At 54.3% G+C, this 21,631-nt stretch overlaps 3 protein-coding genes across 3 annotated transcripts; 1 reads left to right on the top strand and 2 right to left on the bottom strand.

Annotated features, from left to right (window-relative positions):
• Positions 1-719: 719 nt before the first annotated feature.
• Positions 720-2,084, bottom strand: GLRG_03620 (uncharacterized protein; the record flags this gene model as incomplete). Its single annotated transcript, XM_008094305.1, has 3 exons — positions 720-1,370; positions 1,427-1,966; positions 2,034-2,084. The coding sequence occupies 3 exons, from the start codon at positions 2,082-2,084 to the stop codon at positions 720-722; spliced, it is 1,242 nt and encodes a 413-aa protein (XP_008092496.1).
• Positions 2,085-4,327: 2,243 nt separating this feature from the next.
• On the top strand, positions 4,328-5,372 carry GLRG_03619 (helix-loop-helix DNA-binding domain-containing protein; the record flags this gene model as incomplete). The annotated part of the gene is made up of 2 exons (XM_008094304.1): positions 4,328-4,991; positions 5,041-5,372. The coding sequence occupies 2 exons, from the start codon at positions 4,328-4,330 to the stop codon at positions 5,370-5,372; spliced, it is 996 nt and encodes a 331-aa protein (XP_008092495.1).
• A 5,213-nt stretch (positions 5,373-10,585) lies between these two features.
• On the bottom strand, positions 10,586-12,583 carry GLRG_03618 (uncharacterized protein; the record flags this gene model as incomplete). Its single annotated transcript, XM_008094303.1, has 5 exons — positions 10,586-11,322; positions 11,372-11,608; positions 11,665-12,150; positions 12,205-12,406; positions 12,458-12,583. The coding sequence occupies 5 exons, from the start codon at positions 12,581-12,583 to the stop codon at positions 10,586-10,588; spliced, it is 1,788 nt and encodes a 595-aa protein (XP_008092494.1).
• Between the last annotated feature and the right edge of the window lie 9,048 nt (positions 12,584-21,631).

The raw sequence follows: 21,631 nt of genomic DNA, 5'->3' as shown, positions 1-21,631 counted from the left end.
CTACAAACCCCACACGGCTGGTGGAAAAGGAACAGTGTATACCGTCGCTTTGGCAGGTTTCTCGCGACCTTCGGGCCTTGTATGTAACGGTTGACGGGGCAGGAACAGAGTAACAGAGGGGGCGTCCTCGCGAAACCGGTGTCTTGAACACCAGCCCTCGTCCGTCTGAGGAGCCAGGCAAGGGGGGGGGGAGGGGGATTCCTTCGGAATCTTGAAGGAGGGCGAGTACCCTTGGCTAGACCACAGTCTCTCGGTTTGTTGCAACGAGCGACTGGTCACGGTCTTGAATGACGGCAAGTTACATCACCAGAGGGCAGGACTTGCTGCTCGGCCAATCCGTCGCAGTGGCTCTCCCCAAGTCCCGATGCTACTATTGTGATGGGTGCAAAGGGCGGAAGACAGGGCCAACACGGTATAAATCAGCGGACGATAGGAAACATTTCCAAGATTGACGCTCAGCTATTTCTTTTTCTTCTCATCTGATATGGTGCTATGCTCTTTGTGGATGAGTGAGTCGTATCTTTGATTGCCTCCCGGTCCGCTTTCCCCGTGTTGCGCCTGAAAACTCCACGAAACAACCTATAAACGCTGATATGAAGCAATATTGATAATCTGGTGTGTGGTGGCACTGAAAAAGAGATGAGATCACACCGTCACCGAGCCTTGAGGCTGGCCTGGCACACAGAAGGGCTGCAGCCCTCGTGTTTCTGCCACGGAGTTCACGTAATGAAGACCTTCTTGAGCTTGTCCATGGGGTAGACTTCGCCAGTGCGCAGATCCTTGACCTGATCTGGCGGCAAGCCCGACTTCTTGGCATACTCTTCGAGGCGCTCCTTGCCATAGGCCCGGCTATTCGGCAACAGCAGCAGGTCGTGCTCGACGTAACTCTTGGTGTGATGCGCGTAAGGGACGTTACGAGCGAGGTCGTTGAGTTCTGTCGAGCATATCGGGCAGACGGACTGCGTGCCGGCGGTGGCCGACGCATTGGTGGCAGTGTTGGCGTCTGCCGCGACATGTGACGAGTTCAAGGAATGGCAGGCAGGGGTCTTGAGGGCAGAAAGGCCTGACGAGAGAGCAATGTGCAGGAGGGGATAAGAAGGAAGGGCGAGGAGATTATTGTGGGTGCGGGTGAAAAGCTCCGCGAGGGCGTTCCAGCGGTCTTGGCTGTATAGGTCCGAGTAAACGGCATTAGCAGCTGTGGGAGGGTAGGCGAGGAGGCCGAAGGCCTTGCGAAGTTCGTCTGGATACGTCGACTTAAACGGGACAAGGTACTTCTTCGCGTGCGCGATGGCCTCGAGCAGTTTGGGTTGTGATTGGGTGCGGACGAGCTCGATGTACTGTTGGAAGCGGAGCATGAACTCAAGGTTGCTCTGTTGTAAATTTGGTCAGTCTCAACTCGAGAATAGGGCGGATGGCAAAGACGTACATCCATCTTGCGGAGCTCCTTCTTGTTGTCTTGGCACCAAGCCAACGCCTCGACGACGCTCCCGCTTCTAAGCGATTCCTGAATGCGGCTCATATGCACAAAGGTCTCGACGTCGACCAGGTCATCCATGTTACGCTCGGCGGTAAGTGCCTGGGCGCTTTCGTTATAACCCTGGCGAAGCAGGTAGTCGACAAGCAGACGGTCGAGACGTGCGCGGCTCCAGGCCTCGTACTTGACGTCGTCGACCGAGTGCATGTTGTAGAGGTCGCCAAGGTGCGAGATGCGAGCGCCGGCCTGGCGGGTGAGGCGGGCCTCCTCTTCGGCATGGGCAGTGAGCTTGCGCTTGACGCCGCGCATGCGGGCGATCATGGTATCGAGGTTGCGGAGGACATCGTCGGGAGATGCGCGACCGTTGACCGAGGCCGTGGCGGTCTCCTTGAGAAGGGTCTTGACGGCAGTCGAGTCCTTTTCGACGGTGAAATGGGCGGACCGAAAGTTTTTGCGAAGGAGTTCGTACGGGAGACGGAGGAGGGGTTGGTCCTATCGGTTGGAATAGGGGGGTTAGTGCTGGAGTTTGAGCTAGCTTGTGGTACAGCGACCGACGTACGAGGAGGAGATGATCCTGGTGCTTTATCGTCGAGTGCTCGTGATCGCCCATATTGGCAACCGTCCTGGAGGTGTCAGTGGGCTGATAGTACTGCTTGGCCGTTCACAGCGGCATGTGTGTCCTCGAAGGAGGGATTCGCGAAGGCTGGCCTTGTCGGTGTGACTGGAGTGGTTGTTGGAAACCCGCGGCTAGGAGGTTGAAGCACAGATGCACAGATACGGCCGCTAATAGCAGTTGACGTTATGCGGCCCGATGTGGCGGGGCCGGAGTCGCTCCGTATCAAGATGACTTTGGAGAGAGTCGGCTTACGTTACGACTAAGGTATTGGAAGCTGGCATGGTCATAAGTCCACTTAAAGTCGCTTGCAGCATCACTTTTGCATTTTGCTGAGCTAAAGTCCATTGCGTAGTGTAGTATCGATACTTGCTATCAAAAGGTCCCAGCATGTCCTCTGGTCCCCCACAATGACGGACCCCAGCACTGGCACACGACGACTGAGCTGTTCTGGGTGCACGAGCCACATCTGTGGCTCGGTTCGGTCTACGTATCACTACCCCACCCAGGCGCGTCTTCTTTCCCGTCCCCTCAGCCACACGTCACTCGCTCATTGTAAGAGGTAAGCGGGTGTGCAACGCGAGAGAGGTAGGACAACAACCTCGCAGGCAGTGACTTACAACGGTGAAAACCACTGTGGAGCCGCCGTATCTGTTGCACTTCGAGTTCAAAGTGGAATGTCTCACAGCCCATCAGTCAAGTGATTCATGTTGGCAGCCAACGAGGGCATCAGATGATTGGTAAGGCTCGGTATTCGCAGTCGCAGAGTTGGCGAGTGGATGCGACGAGTCGAGGCTAAGGCAGAGGAGCAAAGAGCCCGGGCCCCTCCTCACACGGGCGGGTGGAAAGCTACCCCTGCTGCCGTTTGGGATTGTTGTCCATCTCTAACGTGAGGCATGGGCTCTTTCACACATTAATCGATAAGTCGCAACAAGCAACACTCGCATTGCTGGCCTGGGATGCTGTTGCGGCAGGTGCCCCTCTGCAGGACGGGGATTGGATCGGGGCACTCGGGGAAGGAAGCACCAGTAGTGACCGAATGCCTGGGGGTGTGGCTTCCCAGCCCCTGATTGGCTTTGTGCACTGCGTGCCTCAGGCCAACAGCCTCCCTCACCCTCAAGCGTATTTATCTCCAGCCTCACCCACTTTGCACGTGTTCACCCTCTTCCTTTGCCGCGTGACCAGAGCTTCCCGCCGCCCCCCCAAACCAACAAGTCATCTCAACTGGCCTCCTTCCAGTCTATTTCCTCCTCAGGAACTAATAAGAATAAACGCAAGCCTTCGCCCAGGCTGTGGCAATCCTCAAGATTCGCGAGTTGTGAAAAAATCCGACGCGTTTTCCTTGTATTCTTCCACCACTCGATCTTCAGCTGCTTGTAACTGGACGGGCTCCATCCGACGAGCCCCCCCTAGCTACCCGCTGCCGCGCGATATCACGAGTTTGATCACGCTGAACACGTGAACTCCAGCAAAACCCGTGATCTGGCACTCACCGCCCAGACCACGCCGCAAAGCACATGATCTGAAGGTATGCGACCTGTCCCATTTTTCTGGCGATCTTTACATTGGTCCTATCGTTCTCCATTTCAATCGCACTGCACAGCGACGCAAGGCAGAGTTTTTTCTGCATCGTTGCTTTTGCTCATTGCGCCATTTCCTGAAATACTGCCTTCATCAAGCATATATCTCGATGTTGCCCGTCAGCCCTGATCAAGCGATCTAAGATGAATTTCTTCCGCATTGCGAAGGAGGCATAATCCGCTTCAAACAGACCCATCCGGGCTATTTACACACTCAAAACGCGCTTATTCGGAGCACGGCGAGGCCTCTAGATGGTTTCGGATATCATCAAAATCTCTAGGCTCACTCACCGCAACTCATCATGCGGTCCCTTTATGGCAAACATGCTACAGAATATGCCTGGAAGTGGCTCACGCATGTCAAGTGCAAGCGCTCTTGCCATCCTGACTCACACAAGATAATCGCTCCTTCGAGATCGACCATCTCAATTTGTTGTCTTCCACTAATGCACTTAACCCTTTGCTCACTCGGCCATCTTCGTCCTCTATACTCTGCGGGCTGATTCACACATTGTTCTCGGGTGCTAACCTTTCTTCCAGTCCCGCGATTCATCCTTGTGGCTTCGAACTGTGCTGACCTCGAGGCTCCGCCAACTGTCCAAGGCAGAGACAGTGCTGCGTAACCTTTCAATCTAACAGCAAAGCCCCATTATCGCAATAATGGCAGATGTCATGGTCGATCACCCAGAACTCTCTGAGCTGACGGGCTCGCCCTCGCCTGGTCAAAAGCGGAAGCGCGATGACATGTCAGAGTCCAACAGCCCTGGTCGAGCCAAGCGAGCTAGCGCTGGACTCTCGGACGCCGATACTGCAGCCTTCATTGAGAACGCTGTGGAAGCTGCTCATGCCGCCGCTGCTAATGGCGTCAACGTGGCCGACTTCAGCGCTCTCCAGCAAGCTGCCGCCGCCGAGCACTCGGAGGCGGCTGATCCAGCCAACGCCTCTAGCACCGCCGCCGCTGCCCTTGGATCCATGTATCCTACTCTTCATGTCCCATCAACCACAGAGGAGCAGTTCGCCGCCCAGACGAGTAATGAGCCGAGCCATGGCCAAGACCATACCTTTGGTCACCCCGATCTGAGCCCGCCGGATGGACTGCCTGCCCTCCCTCCTGTACCTCAGCCCACGAATGGTGTCCAGGCTGTCCAGCAGCAGCAGGCTCATCAAACCCACCAAGCTCTTCAGCAACATCAGCAGCATCAGCAGCACCAGCCCCCGCAGCCCCAGCATCGTTATTCATCTGGATCGGTGGGTACCCCCGCTAAGAAACCAGATGTTGGCTCTGAGGAATGGCACAAGATGCGCAAGGATAACCATAAAGAGGGTAGGCATTCCTACGCACTGTGCTCAGATGTTCATGCTGACTCGAACAGTGGAGCGACGTCGTCGGGAGACCATCAACGAAGGCATCAATGAGTTGGCCAAGATTGTTCCTAACTGCGAGAAGAACAAAGGATCAATCCTTCAGCGCGCCGTCACGTTCATCAACCAACTCAAGGAGAACGAAACGCAAAACATTGAGAAGTGGACCCTTGAGAAGCTGCTTACGGAGCAAGCCATAGCAGAGCTCAGTGCTTCCAACGACAAGCTCAAGCAAGAATGCGAACGTCTCTATAAGGAATTAGAGACTTGGAAGCGCGTTGCCCAGAACGCGGGTCTTTCGTATCCTCAGGCGAACAAGGAGGAACCGGCCTCGGCGGCTTAGGAGGCCCCAGCTCAAGCCGAAGACCCTTTTCCGGCTGACTTGGGCCAAGGTGTGATCCCAAACGGTTTACCCGTTAGCCAGATGGACGTTTATCACCGTGTCCCTCAGCATCACCCCTCGGCTGCACATAGCCCTCCTTGCCGACCTCAGACCCCGGCTCCCGGCACTGTAGCGCCCCGGCAGGTTACCCGCGCCGACGTAGCGACCAACCAAATCCAAGCTCAGGCTTCTGTCGAAACTGGTTCTTCACCTTTCTTTTCATTTTATACCCCTAGTCAGCAATAAGCTGCTTTTTTTTGGTGTCCCCCTCCCCTTTTTTACTCGGATTACCCAACACGGTTCCTGTAGTCGCAAATACACTATAGTTTATAATCAGCCACGCTCTTTGGCTTTCGTTCTATCTCCGTCAGGTGGACGGTTTGACCTTGGCGTTGAAGAAAGTTTGGTCTTTCGTGTACAGAATATGCATATGGCTAGGTGCTGGCTGATAATAGTTTGAACCTCTGAGCGTGCCCCATACTAAATGACAAATGACACATCTATATTGGCCACAGTAGTTTCACTATTGAAAGTGTAGGGTAGGTAGGAACTCATGCGGTGCGGCGATCTAGAGAGAGAAACACCACAACCTCCATAAGCAACACAAGATTCCTCCCCGATCGGTGGACGACTTGCTCTGATCAGAGCAAGATCAGTCCTAATCAGGAGGACTGAAGATCCTAATCAGGCGAAGTCTTCTCCCGATCGGATGAGTAGAAACTCCCGATCAGTCTTGTGTTATCACGATCAAAGGTCAATCATGAGAAAGGCTCGCTCGATCAGGATATAGGTAAGTGTAGGAAAAGTGTCGAATTCGTTGATGATGTCTCTATCTATCTGTCTGTCTCCCGACTTGTAGTTCTTCACCCGATTGATGCAATAATACTCCGATGAGCGACTCGCGCGAAACCTCTTGGGCTGATCACCCCGCCCTATTCCACAATGTCTGCCGTGAATGTGCCCGCCATGTTTGAGGTTGATATGACCATGTTGACTGACATGAGGATAGGGTATGCTGAGCTTTCTGGAGGCGAGGAGGACAGGTAGGGGCAACGGAGCGACGTATTACATAGGCGTGAACTTAGCACTTGCACCTGAAAGGGGTGAGGGGCTCGGGTTAAACACGACATTTAGATGAAGAGAATCGGCTGCTACTGGTCGAAACCTAATGGCAGAAGGTATCTGACTACATGGAGGCGCTGGAGAGGCAGGGACATCCTACGATCTGGGCCTCACCAGGGTGAAGAGATTACAGTATACGATTATTGTCTCCTGTCTTTGCGGTTGCCGACGTCAACAGGGCAAACTTTTGTCTCCGATGCATGTCCTAGGACGCTACCAGAGAGTTGAAATATGCTCGAGAGTACGAGGTTCGGACGGCCGGGTTCTTTTCAACATGTATTACATGTCACTCTTGCCTTCTCTGGTCGTCGCAGTCGTAATTTCCACGGAACTACGGTACAGAGGAGCACAGGGAGGGGGCAAGAAAACGGATAGCGACAGTAATGGTTCCGATGTAAGCCGGAACCTTTGGCGTGCTCATGTGCGGGTGTCAAAGTTGATGACGAACTCTATAGATTCGTTTATCAGTAAGCTAGTGATGTCGGATTTCAGGCGGATTGTCGAGATCGGTGCCTCAGACGACGAAAAGAGGTCATGTAATTCCATTCCATGGAGTGAGTCGGGTAAGTATGCAGGTTTCCTGCCATATTCGGCATCTCCACATACTCGCGCAACATCTTTTGGAATTAAGGGGCAAATAGACCCAGATAAATGCTGAGATGAGCTTGCGTATTGATGCGTCTACCCGACGTTATATTAAGGGCTATATAAAGCAAATGAGGATATCTGCAACGCGTTTGATGATGTGGTCCTCCGCGTTACAAAGTATCAGCACAGCATTCCCCTTTCCCTTCGCCCCCCGAAGGTGTTGTATGGGGGAAAGCCCATCGTGACATACCCCCCGCATCCACAAAACATGGCATGCTGCTTTGCTCATGAACACGTAAGTAGGCGCCATCATCGACGCTGGGGGGAGGGGGGGGTGAGGCCTGGCCCTCGCAGCGGGATTCCGGAGTCCGGCTCCGGAACGGAGAGGCCGTCGAGGCCATGCAGCGCATTTCCTGCGGCTTGCCCGATACTTTCTGCAGTGAAAAAGTCAAACAACACCCCCTTGTTTTGTTTTTCCTCCTTGATTTGTGGCTCTGTCAGGGAGTCGGGGCTGACTGGTGGCTGTCTTGTTTGCGCGTAAGACAACGCGGCGTGTACAGATTCGTCTTACTGCGTCTTAGCATACTTGGCGGTCTACTGCCGAAAATATGGAGGTTAAGGTATACGGGCGTGAGGAGACTCGGACTACCGTCTCCAGATGAAGTGATTTTGAAGTCCGCCTGTTCGGCGCGGCTCCAACCTGGCGGGACTGTCTTGTTTACCAGACTAGTATTCGTTCCTGCAGACTTGACCCCTTTCCCAATCGTTCTCTTCTAGCCGTATAACCCCCTTGAAATGAACTCCGAATCATTGGCACCCATCGCGTCACCATAGAAGCCCTCACGGACAATGACGCTTTTCTAATGTGGGCCAACCGAAAAGGGAACGTGGTTGGGTGGCAACCGCAGGAGGAAACAAACTCGGCTCCCCGCTGTCATCTGTAAGAAAATCCCTTCCCTGAGAAAAAGATCCAAGGAGGGCGCACGATTCTCGTGCTTATTTATGGTACATATATGCCTTCCCGCCATCAGTCCCTGCGCACCATACAAACACCTCTCCCCTGCTGTCGGCTCTCTACCCACTCCCCAGTAAATAACCACAACGCACAAACAGGTGTGAGTGGAGAGGTAAAGGACGCGAGAAAGGGAGGGGGGGTGTAGGCGGGCTGAAGAGGGAGGGTAATGGGAACGCTCCGCAGCGGGAGCCAACTCGGGCCATGCAAGTAGCCCTCCTCTCCCACCCCGTCTCCAAATCATATCACCAGAAAATCAAGGAAAAAGAAAGCTCATAACACACATCATCTGTCAGGAAAGCAGGAGACGTGGTGCAACAGGGGGAGGGGATGAGGGGGGTCAGATGTCCGAACAACGACGAGCTTGAAATGGAGGGGCGTGTGACGTTCACGGGTCCAAAGTCCAAAAATAAGGTTGTTTGGAAGGGGAAACCACGAAGAGGACGGATAGGAAACAAAAAGGGGGGGGGGAGATCCGACAAATCTCGGAATAAGGTATGAGGTGTGGCACACCGCGGCCGGTGACTGGCCGCCCGGCGACTCCACTTCTTGACCGGTATGCGGGGCACCGGTGACCGGGGTATCACCCCCCTCCCTTTTCCCTTCCCTCATGCCCCGGCGAGGAAGTTCACGACTCGACCGGCCCCTTGCGGCCTTGCCGGGCCTCCGCAACGTACTTTTCCAACACTCCCCCCCCTTCCCTACCTACGCCTCAGAAAAGAGGTCATATTCGATGAGTCACCTATTCTGTTTCCCCCCTACCCGAGAAAGCGGGACCGAGATGTACCAGGGTCGCTGGCAGTGTAGTTCATGTACGGCTACAGCCCCGAAACTCTACTGTCGCAGTTCGTCCCCCCCTCATCCTGCGTCTGTTCCTGCTTCGTTGGTTACCTGTCAGATCTGTCCGGTCGTGTGCGTGCAAACAAATCCACTCCCCCCCCTCCTGTGTCTCCTCCTTTCTTGACGTTCCTCACCTCTCACACCCCGTTTTTGCCCCCCCCCCCCCCCCCCCTGACGTCCTGGACCCCTTAATCCCCCCTCCCCCCATGAAGATACTGTGGAAACCACTGTTTGTTTACTCGCCATATTTCATGCCGGTGCAAACGCAAAAAACGTGGGAACCTTCGGAAACCCACCGATTGGCGCAGCTGGAATGAGAATACCTCCACACCCACCCACCTCCCCCCCCCTTCCAAATACGTTTTCTTGGAAAGTTGTAACCTCACGCTTAAGTCAGCCTAGCCTCGGATCTGCCGAGGAGTCTCATCGATGCTCGGGTCCAATGAGGCTGACGGCTCTCTGAGACACCAATACACAGACACGCACTAGACCAGATAACAAAGAAGGACGCGGTAGTGCCCGAGGTCATATCAACGACGGACCTCAGATCATGCGGACGGACAAGGAAACATTGCGATTAGACCGCCGTTCATTAATCACCTATCTATAGCGGCATTCGTAAAAGATCACCCCAGGTCGAACCTCACAGGGCTCTCAAGAAGAAGTTCCCCGGAAAAGCTCCAAACAAATAAACTACAAAAAAACTCCGTCATAACATCATGCCAGACCTTCCTTTCCCAGTCCAATCTTTTTCTCGATTTTTTCTTCTTCTGGGCATGTTTACTTCCTCTAGCGATGCCTCTGGGCATAGCTCCTCCCCTCCGTCTGTGATTCAAGCGCCTCCACTGGTAGGAAGTTCATAAAAGGCTGGAACGTCCAAAGCCGGCAATATCGCCACAAAAGGAAGGATTTCAAAAATAAAACAATCGTCCGGCACATAGCAATGGCCAACAGCTCTCCCTAGTGAGCCCATTCGTGTTCGCTGATGCTTGGGTAAGTAAGGTGGAGCCCGGAAAAGACAAAGCTCGTTCATGACGACGTAAATTGTGCCACCCTCATATCCGTCTCGACCCCTCGGAAAACAGAAACTCCGTTCATCGGGCTGTGGGCCGTTCCTATGGAAGCAGCCCGATCTGGTGTTGAAATCACCAGCTCCCGCCGTTCGCATTGTTCCAATATCCATTACCCCGGAACCGCTGTCGCTAGTTGATGCGCTCCAGTATGCTTTCGATGTCAAGTGTCGCTTTTAGACCCGCAAATGATATAAAAACGGAGATGCCGCTCGCGGAGGTAATCGGCCAGGTCGCGGCGACATGGATACTAAATAGTTAAACACCTGGCTGCACACATTTCCATCCCTTTCTTTGGCGTCCCAGTGTGGGACTTGATGGCTTTGAACTGGTTCTGGGCCCGAAGGGGGGGGCTTCGTACGCAAGAACGCCAGGAAATCGTGATGTACCGGCATGGAAAATGTGGGCGTTCATTTACCGCACCTCAAGAGGCCGGCTTCTTCGTTGTCCAGTGCACTTTCCGCATTGGAGCCGTAATACTGATGTCGGCGCCTGGCCACAGGCAATTAAAAGAACGATAACCGGATCCTATCTTGCCTCATTCAATGCATCTGCCCTCGGGCAAGTGGTTCTGGTTTTCCTCCTGGGCCCGGAATCCCTCGTGCATCGGTCGGTAGATAACCCGGAAACCCCTGAGAGTTCTGCACAGGAGTCTGGCTGGCACTCACGGGCCGAAACACAGAATCGAAACCGCCGCGGGACATGTTGTCGTATGGCGTGGGCATGTACTGGTTCTGCGACATTGAGACGCTAGGGTTCGCAAAATGTCCCTGTGCTGGCCCCGGCTGCTGGGGAGTAAACGAATAGACCGAGTTGCCACCGGGAGCAGCTGTTCCTCCTTGCCATGGCTGCGTGTACATTCCTGCCGAGGCGGCGTTGGAATATTCAGTGGGAGATGCGTACAGGGAAGGTCGTCGATGAGGGTCATGAGATGCTGGCACAAGTTCCTGCAGCGGCATGCCGGGCTGGTGAATATTGTTGTTCTCAACGAAATGGTGTTCGGGTTGAATGTTCGAGGACAGCATCTGGGCAGAGTACTGCTGGTTACGCATCGGCATCTCGTTCATGTACGCACCCCCATGTAGAGGTCCCGCCGGGCTGTGGTCGCCGCTAGACGTGTGCAACAGGTCGTGCGGCGCTCCTGTCTTCGATGGTGACGCGCTCGAATTGATGGACGGGTGCTCGTCCTCCTCCTTTACGAAGCCATTGTCCTCGTTGTCGGATGGGTAGTTCTCGGGGAACTTGTCTTCGGACATGACAAAGACCTGCGTATCGGCGTCTACCGCTCGTTAGTCTAAAGCTTCCTAGGAAGGAACAAGGACGCTCACCGATTTCGCCGTTCTTGTACCTCTCCTCCGCTTTGGCCACTTTGAAGATCTCGTCGAGGTATGGCTTCTTCTTCGCGTTCAGCTTGTTCTCCTTGTCTGAGAAGAAAGCCGACATCGCCTCCGTGGTAGCGTCTTCTAGCTTCTGAACGTTGAGATTCATCTTGCGGATGGCCGGGTGCTGCTTTTCAGGGGGTTCCACGATCATCCGAAGGATGTGACACAAAAGATGAACTCTCTCTGGGACGCTTGTCAGCACTTGAGCTCAATCCTGGAGCTTCGTCATGTCATCGTACCTCGTTTGTAGAGGTGATCAGGCTCTTTGTGCCTGACTTTTTCTTCTTTTGTAGGACCCCATGGCTTCGGCCACCAGTCTGGGGCCTTTTCGTCCTGGCCAGTATATGGGTGATTCGTTTGTTTTTTCGGCTCAACAACCTTGACCCAAGCCTTGGCGATAAGCTTGCAGGCCGTTTGTTGGCAGTTCTTGAATCGTTGTTCGTACAGATTCCACACCTCCTTCTGGTCGCCCACCTTGAGGGTTTTCTTCGTATTGGATGTAACCACAATCGCGACATCGTCCTCATCGTTGGCGGCTCTTCTGTAGCCGGCTGCTATCCCTGCTCGGTGTCTCTTGCGTGTCTTGTAGCCGCTATCTTCGTCGAACACATCCCCGCCTAGTCGACGACGGTCTGACGTGCGGTGCCCAAAACTGCCGAAATTCTGGTGGTAGCCATCGCTGTCGAGATGACTGAACTCGGAATCATCATGCAAGGGAATGGCAACTACACACGTGTCAGAAGGCGATCGGCTCGTGCCAGAAATGGTGTGATATGTACCAGGGCGTACACCACTGACGTGGCTGGCGTAGTTGACATGACGAATGAAGTTCTTCAAGTTGAAAAACTTGCTGTACCCGTTTGGGTGATGTCTTTCGCCCGTGTTACCAAAAACTTCCGTGGACCCGTCATCCAACACAGCTACCATGAAGAACTTCTTGGCTGGGATGTTGCAGTGATCTCGCAGAGCCTTCTCGATATCCTGACCTAGTCAACAACCGATGACAGCCTGATGGGGATTGCATGGACTCACAATTGGGGGTCTTCGAGCGTCACGGGTCTCGTGATATCGGCCATCATCGGGGGGTGGAGGGTCAATAGGAAACCGCTCCGGATGCCATTGCCGGGGGTATGGCTCCCGAGGGAAGTCGCGGACCATGACGATGACACAAACGGCGCGAAAGCTAGTTCGATCGATGAGAAGCTTGCATCCAGTTGCTGAGATGGAATATCCGAGGTGTCGTTCAGGCACGATTTAAGAACTTATCGTAAGCGATGGTGGGTCAAGCGTATAACGCAGCGGGCCGAATCCAAGAGACGAGGAGCCGAATACGACGTGTTACTGTTCGAAGGTTAGAACATAATGGCTTGTATGATATCCGGTGTCAAGTATCCTACGTAGCGCGGTAAAGGTTGAGACTTCAGAGATGATTGTTATGGAGCAGAAGTATATGTGCAGAAAAGGAGCATCAGAATCAGATATCAATGCGGCCGAGCAGTGACGAGGAAAGGAACACCAGTAAAAAGTGGCCAGCGGGGATGCTCAAATCTGACGCACGAGTTGGGTCGTCAAGACTTGACAGAGGTGTGCCGGATCTCGTGCGAGGGTGGATGCAGCAGAGAGCGTGACTTGTCCCGACACCCGTCAAGGGAGCGCTGGCTAAATATTCCACAGCTGGTTCGAAGAGCGTCCGGCGGATTCAGGCCAGAACGGATCACAACGTGTTGATAGGGCTCACAAAAGGGAAAGCGGAATCTCGCCTGATATTGTCGGTGGTTGGCGGAGCGAATGGCTTTCAAACGCAGAGTGAGAGGCAGAGAAATTGCTCGGTGTTGTACCGTGGCTGAACAGACGAGATTGACGGTCCAAGTGATGGACACGACAAAGAAGACGGGTGGTGACTTGTCAGGGGACGTTGCTGGTATTTGGGAAAGGAGTCGGCAGAGGCGGCAAGGTTGGGGGCGGTCGAAACAGATCTATCAGCTCGCGAAACTGGGCGCCGGGAAGGACCTCAAAGTCCTCTTTGTTCCCAAGATGTCTTGAGACATCGGGGGGAGAAGCCTCTCCACTGGTTCGCGATTTGTCTTAGAACGCAACTCTCCACGCAATGTCTCGGGGATATGTGTAGACCAGCAGAGAAAGAGAGAGAGAGAAAAAGAGAGAGAGAGGGAAAGGTTGAGAAGTGAGGAATTAGGCGAAGAGCCAACAAGATGGGTTTGTGATCTCAGCCAAGAGAACGATGGACACAGCTGCCTCTAGAAGAGAAATCAAAGATAAAGAGCCAATGACCAAAGGCCGAAGGGTGAGGGCCCTAGATGAGGTCAAGGCTCGCGGGCTGAGGTGGATCTTGGAGGAAGGATAGGCCTGCGAGGCGAGGGCGAGTTGTGGTTGTCGACGGGTCCAGTACTTTCGTAATGTTCCGACTTAGGGCTTCTTAGTGTATCTCGATTTGCCGTGGTAAATATGTGGCAGCTAGCTGGGGAGTGCGAGCACGAAGGAGTGTCCCGCAAGCGAAGGGAGAGGGGGGGGGGGGGTGAACCGCGAGACCAGCGGACTTGAGGTCGAGGGGCAGCGAGCGAGACTAGCCTCCGCAGTTGTGGAAACAAGAACGAGCCGGGAAGCAGGAAGTCGACGGCCCAAAAGAGACCCCTGCTGTGGCCAAGGGGGAGCTTTCTGCCCTCCTTCAGGCTTCGGCTGGATGGTTGGTGGGAGCCCAGGAACAAACAAGCGGCATGAGTAACGAGGTCGTCCGTATGGATGCCAGATTGAAGTGCGGCCGGGTTGAGAGAAAAAGGTGGACGCACACGCCTGAAGCAGGAGGACAGTACGGGGAGGTCTTCCGACGCGAGACGGTGGGGAAGGAGAGAGAAAAGGAATAAAATGATAACAAGAATGATAAAAAATAAAAACAAAAAGGGTTTGCCAGGTACGGCTTCAGTGGTGTGCGGTGAAATGTGTTCAAGGTACTTGTGAAGCTGTGCGAGGGGAAAACTGGAAAGTACCTATTTGAGTGCCCTCCCTGGTCCGTAATCCTGATAACATGTGGCAGGTGTCCGTCATGAGGGAGAGAGGAGAGGGAGAGGGCGTTGGATAAGTCCATACACCACCACCAAGCTCGCAGATCCAATATGTGTGACCTGCAGGTGGCCACACCCACACCCCCAAGGCAGCCAGCCCCCAGGCTCTCCTGCTGTACTCGCACTACTGTGTGCGTAGACGAGTTCATCAGAGTACAATCCCGAGCAAAGACTGCCCGCATCTTTGCACATCCATAGCCTGTGCCAGACCCAATATGGCCCTGCATGACCAAATAGAGGGATCCCTAGTCCCGACAAGGGGTTCACCATGTGCTGTCACTTGCGAGATTTGTAGAGGGCGGGCGGGCGATCCTCTTGGCCCTAGTCGCTCTCCCCAGTCCCCAGGAGTGAGCAGTGCCGCAACGAGGCCCGCAATCTGAAGGCTCTGATCATTCAGAATCGGGCACACTTACGTAGGTTTGCAGTTAGCTTTCCACTCATCCTTGATATCTTCAACAGCTTGTCGTCTCGAGTCTGTTGTTTCGATGGCATGAAGAGCAAAGCGACCATGGTGGACTCAGAAGGTCGATGCGAGTATCTGGCGCAGTGCGCATCCCGAGTACCAGTGCACCCAGTCGCCAGATAGTTCGGCAGGTGCTTACGCCGCGGGATTTCCACCCTCCTTGCCGCCTTTGAACTGTCAAGCACCCTTCTCGGAGGTACTGGAAAGAATGGTTTGTGCGGTTGCGTAAGGGTGTGGGAGAGACCCCATGTCGACGAGCAGGGGGTTGAGGTGAGACAACGGTGGACCGGGCTGAACGGCGCATCGGTCGGCAAGAGCCTCGCCAGTCACGAGGGTCTCCATAAGTACATGACTGGCCGTAATCTGGTCGCCGACTGCATCATGTTCAAGCCGAGTGCTATCTCATCTCAGCACTTTCTTTCTTCTTCTCACCATGGCTGCTGTTATTTGGGAATGCCTCTAAATACTCCCTGGGGCACGTCTGGGCGCTCCTCAGATACCCGTATATCGGTGTTGGACAGCATGACGCCTGCAGAGGCTCGTCGTGGGTTGACAGTCGCTAACGCAGCGATATTTGTGCTGTCCACTGTCTTGGGCGTTTCGATTGCATTGGCCGGCGGACTCTTGTAGGATATATGGTGGTCTGGGATCAGGGAAATACACGCAGCGGTCCGTCGTGCCTGGCTCAAGATCAAGGCAGCGTTGTAAGCAAACAGCTTGCCTTATTTTGGAATGCAAGGCGCAGGGTTGGGTTTGCAGCAAATTCAAGGAGCGCGGACAGAAGAAAAGTTCTCTCACGTGGATTTAGACGAGACATCGGCCCTCGTTTGGTCGACTACAAAGTGCGTAGCGAAAACCCTATATGGCCAGCTGGCCGCCAGTGTCCGGTTCCTGACATTCTGAACAGGCTTGCAGATGAAAACACCCGCGGTCGAGATAAGTCCAGGCGGGGTTGAGAGCGGAATTGGCATGGTTGGTCAAAGGCTTGCTGAAGTTCGGGTGAACTCACTGCATCAGAGCGGGGACTTCATTCTTGATGAACAGGAGACAGGACCCCCTTGCTTCAGGACGGGGCCAGGAGAGGGGCCTGGGTACCTGAGCAGTGGCCGGCTTGCGATTCCCTCGTTATCGGCCTGCCTTTGGTGTTTTTTTCTCTCTCCTACAGCTCAGGGCGAGCTGCGGGAAGCGGTACGGCGCGGAAGTTAGTACGTGCGCTGGCAAGCAAACAAATTTTCGACAGGGACCCAGTGCCCCATAGACACAGACGGGAAATGGTTCTTATTCGTCGCTATTGGATGCGGATTGAAAGGGCAAGTGTCCATCCAAACGGTTTCATTCGCTATTCCAAGGACCTGGTAATCCGTCAGGACAAAGGCTAGTTGCTAGTGTGCCCAAGCCATTGCCTTTCCGTTGGCGGCAGGTCGTCAACGGATGGTCAGGGCAGGTTGCGAAGCTGGGGCCGCAATATGGGATGAAGCCTGCAGTTGAAAGGGATCAGAATCAGGCATTGTGGGGTCGGGGATGATTCCGAACCAGGGTTAGGCTTGTGTGCGTTTTGTCCTGGCGTATGTTGGAGGCGTAGGACCCAGGGTTGGACCTCAGTGTACGTATTCACATCCGTTCGCTACCTGAGGGGGTGTCAGCTTCTGGTAGAGCGAGGGGGATGCAATCAATGGCAAACAGCAAGGTGGAAGTGCCTTACCTATCGAGGCACAGACAGCGATGCGCCAACAGGCTGCTGCTGTCGTCCATCGGGGGCCCGAACCATGCCGGCCCACCCGGGACAAGCAATAAGAAAGGTGGACTAGGTTCGGTTCGTTGTGGAGAAGAGTGGAAGGGGTGGTGGTCAACGGCTTCATTCCGGTGTCGGGAAACCTGACGGATGCTCTGCAGACGGAGGAATGCCATAAACGTTGGAAGCCGAGAAACGCATGTTTGCTTCCTCCTTAGGGCCTGAGAAGGTAATAGGTAGGTAGGCGGCGGACGGTGGGCTAGACCTGTTGAGAGGCCCGCCCCCAAGACAGTGGATGTACTGCGTATTGTACAGTTCTGGAGTAGTATGTATGCGCGGTACAGAGTACAGGGAACAAGAAAAACATGGGTGGAACGGTAGCAGTGTGGTATCGAGGAGGTGGGGCATGTGATGTAGGCAGGCAGGCGTCCTGCTGGAGGCACCGAGTTTCCGCAAAGTAGCCGGCGGCCATGGCCCGATCGTGCTTGACGGTAAAGGCGAAATTATTCGATCGATGCACTCCCAGGTCGCGTATAGAAAGAAAAAGAAGCGCCCGCACAGGGACGGCTACCAGCCGGAGAGGCGCCCGCGACAGGTATGGGCGGATGAAGAAGGACAGCGTAATGGTTGGATATCTATCGGAGCGAACAGCAGCAGTGTGGTGTGAGTCGAGAGAGGAACTGCTACATTGAGGACGATCATGAGCTCGGGTAGACAAAAAGGCGGGGATCGAGTTGGGGGGAAGAAAGTACGGGACGACGGGAGGTCAGTCAGAATGACCGTCGCGTCGTGGCCAAATACCTAAGGTACTTGGGTAGATACCTTGCCTTGTACGGATAAGTACCTCTGTCTAACTACCTAGTAGATCGGTACTTTTCCTCAGGTAGGCGCAAGTGGGGCGCGTAGGTCAATGTGTCTTTTCAGTACGTATCCGTACTCTGTATCCGTACAGGGAACCTTTTCTGCGACCGCATTCTGGGCGGATAGGTGCGGCCGCCCGGCTTTCTCCACTCGCTGGAAAAGGAATAACGCTGCTACTATGCATGTAGTGTACGCTCTATACCTAGTTAGATACCTACACTACCGTAGCCACTCGCTAGATCGGAGTAGAGCTAATTATCAGGCTAACCAGTGATGGCTAGCGTGCATCCATCGCGCTAGGCTAGAATATAGAAGGCGGTCAATCTACCTACTCCACTTGCCACCTGACTTGCTGCTGACGTACGTGACTAAACCCTGCTTTCTGCCAGTACACTATACCCATCACAGCAGCCGCGAAAACTCTTATGGTTAGCTCAAGAATTAGCTCTGCTCCGATCTAGCGAGTGGCTACGGTACTTGCATCCAACTAGCACTACCGCCGTCCCGTTGTGCTGACCATGTTGCTTCGCTAGGATGAGCTATCCGCACCTCCTCCCTCCCTTCCTCCCTGCCTGGTCTGAAAACCGTGCGTGTCCACCTCATGTCAGGCTCAGGAACACCGACGAGCGGGCAAACTCCCCAAATGCGGACGGACTAGGGCTGTGGAAGAACGTTACAACACGACGTCAACGGCTATTGACAGCAATGGAGCTGCCCTGTTGTCCGGGCGCACTACCGGTATGGGCACGAACTCTGGCCAATCCTACCTACACTCGGGGCAAGAGTGTGGGGGTTGCGCGGCAGGGCTGCTCGACCAAGAGCTTTGTCAATCTCGACTCCAACCTGAGCAAGCTTACATAGTACTTGCGCGGTATGGCCGGCGGGTCAGGACGACCGAGGCAAGGACGTCACGCATTCACAGGATAACTTAGCCAGGGGAAAGTGTGATCCATCGGTGTCTCGGTCTGTCTGCTGCAGCGTTGGCAATAGGCTTGCGTGCCCGCTCCCTGCATCCAACTGAGGACTCCATCGCATCAATGCCAACTCGAGGCATGCAGAGTGCTGTGTCATGCCAGATCGGAGGGATTGGGCCCTTCTTCGGGTTGCTGTGATGCGTCGAGACCACGGCGTTAAACCTTGACCATCATTGCCTATGCTGAAGCTTCCGGCCCGGCCCATCACGGCAGCAGGGGCGGGGCGGACTACCTGCAAAGTTACCGGTGCCCATGGAACGGCCTGGTAGTAATTGGCCGAGGCGACGCCATGTCGAGGTTTGATATACCGGTACAGGTTGCGCTACCCGAAGCCGTGGGGCAAGATTGAGAGAAGTGGAACGGGTAAATCTCTGCCCTGGGTCCCGCGGATCCCATTCGATTGCTGTAGTAGGGGAAGTGGTCTGATAATTTGACTGCATCTGAGGACAATGTTTGGCTATCAGTTCGAGAAGCTTACCTCCCTACAGTACTTAGGCTCGAGCATGTAGAATTGGTGACGTTCCTACCAGCTTGCCCTGCCGTTGTAGTAGTAGGTATGGTACGGCCCAGAGAGGTTCCGTCTCTTTTGATTTTGCGAGACTGGGGAGTAGCCAACCAATCCGGCATGAAAGCTCACATCCTAGCCAGATACCTACCTAGGTAGGTAACGGTAGATCCACGTCCCAGCACCTGCCACCGGGAAGCTTTTCTATCCCTCCCTCCCGCGGACCCCCAGCTCATTGAATAAGTAGATGTCATAGCTTCCGCAGGGTCCAAAGGCCCAAAGGTAGGTAGCATAGTTGTTCGGTCCCAAGCAGGTAGGCATCGTACGCAACAGCACTCACAGTTGTCCTTCCAGACTGGAGACCCCCGCATGATGCCATTGTCTCCTTTTCCATCATTAGCTAATGCAACCAAGTCTGGTTAGCTTTCTGCAGGGAGGCAGTTGCCAAAACCATAGCAAGCCATTCACTCTTCCCTCTTTCCCGTCGTTTCTCGACCGTGACTTGCTGATACGTGATTGGCCAGAATATGCCATCTTTTTTGGAACGCACCTGCTATTACCTATCAACCTCGTAGCCAATGGCAGTGCCTGCCTTTGCTTGTGGGATTTGTCCGGACTGACCTACCTCAAGCCTGTGCCCACATCCTCATCGTCACTCAGGTCCCAAAACCTCCCTCGCGCAGGAGACGATCCCATCACCATCATGGCGATGCGCAAGGCAGCACCGACCTTTCACAGCAATGAATGCCGTTCTCCACCCATCATACCCATCAACCTTTGCTCGTGAGATACATTGATGCTGTTCCGTGGTCTTGGGGCATCCGGTTGAAGCCAGGTCACACAACTGGCCGCACACGCTCATACGCAGAACCGAGCTCGTCCCGGAAATGCCTCTCGGCCCAACAGCATTGCTCATAGGCGGTTCTGGCAGTTGGGGTGACCCAAGCCTCTCGTTTCAGCCAAATTGGAGCGTCAACGATACTCGGTAATCGCAGTACACTTGTTTGTTTGTTTTTTTATTTGTTTTTTTCAACTTGGGGGGAGGAGGAAAAGCATCGGATGGTCCACCCAGAACCTGAACCATTTAGTCGTCCGACTCCGTCACATATTCCACCGGCTCGTCTCGAGCGATAGTGCAAAAGCAAGATATCGTCACATCCTATCGATCCAAAAGTGCCGGCCCGTGCGAACCTAGGACCCCACCACGCTAAAGCTGGTCTTGCAGTGCCTCTATGCACGCTGCGAGACCACCACACTTGTTATGCGGCCTACCGATACCAGCTGCAACCCTCGTCAGCCAACCATAGCAAGCCTGGCCACCGTAGCCAAAGGCATGTCTGAGGCAATGTGGTTAGTGGGAAAACTCGACGTCTCAGCGCAAAACACGAAGCCCCCGCCGCTACAGCCTACCATCACAGGAAAAGCAAACAATCCAAGAGCTACCTGTTTTGTTTTTTGCCTTTTTTGTGGCTCACCATGCTACTTGGTTGACCGAGGAGTGCGTAACGATCGTACCTCTCGCTTACCCAACTCGATGACCACTGCATCTTCGGCCACAGCAGCCACTTTGAAGCATGTTGAGGTTGCATAGGCACAGCGCTACTTCATCCTTCTGGCAAAGTCGTGCTTTGCCGCTGACGCCCGCATCCTGAGAGGCCGAGCCGAGGTGTCTCGTACAAAGTGCCGCTGAAAAGAAGGACTGCTCTGCATTTATGCGCCTTCGGCACCCTCGATTCCGGGATCGCACTACCCTTGGCAGAAGAACTAACCATGTCTTGAAATCGCAGGTGCGTCGCTCGCTTGCTTGCCCAGAAAGCCCAAACAAAGATTACAACGATTGTGTCCCAGCCCCGTGCAACCAGAGGCCATGCAGTCTTGTCGTAAGCAGACTAGCATTTCGCCATGTCGAGCTGTTGAGAACGCCTGGTGGAGACGTATGCACATGTCGACCTCTCTGATCACATTCCGTCGTTCCGTCTGCAGATAGCGGTAAGCGTGAAGAAGAGACTACCAATGCCTTGGGACGATTTTCGGTTCGGTGTTGGGTCTGTCAGGAAACGGCACAGGAGAAGGGTTACATCAACTACCGTTTGGCTTCATTCTCCGCTGCCTGCCATAAGCCCTAGAGCAGGCATCCAGTGTACCTGCTAGGTATTGGCATTGCTCTGCACATTCGCAATGCTGGATAGGCATGTTTCCGACGATTCGTCCGGGTAATAGCCCAAGGCTAAGAAGCACACTGGCGCAAACCTGCGTCTTGGGACCCGGCCTCTACTCTACCACACGTGTACGAATCCGGCGAGCAAGAGCGGCGGTGGTGGTGGTGGTGGTGGTGGCGGCGGCAACGGTGAGGACCTTGCGACAGGCATCGACAAGGAGTGTATCGGGAACATCCATCCGAACCCTCGCACAGTTTGGTCAATTGAACCTCACACACTCGTTGTTCGGCTTTGATCGCTCCAACCGTCTCTCCGTTGCAACCCTGAAGCTTGGATGATGGGGCTTTGTATCTAATCAACCTCATTCGCAGCGCCATCGATCCGTGATTCGTTGTCTCCACATGGGTGATAGGCGCCCCAATGCCGTCAAGGCCA

Source organism: Colletotrichum graminicola, assembly GCF_000149035.1.
Source record: "Colletotrichum graminicola M1.001 genomic scaffold supercont1.11, whole genome shotgun sequence".
Taxonomy (NCBI): Eukaryota; Fungi; Ascomycota; class Sordariomycetes; order Glomerellales; family Glomerellaceae; genus Colletotrichum; species Colletotrichum graminicola.
The sequence above is the reverse complement of the archived record's forward strand: the minus strand, read 5'-3'. Positions and strand labels throughout refer to the sequence as shown.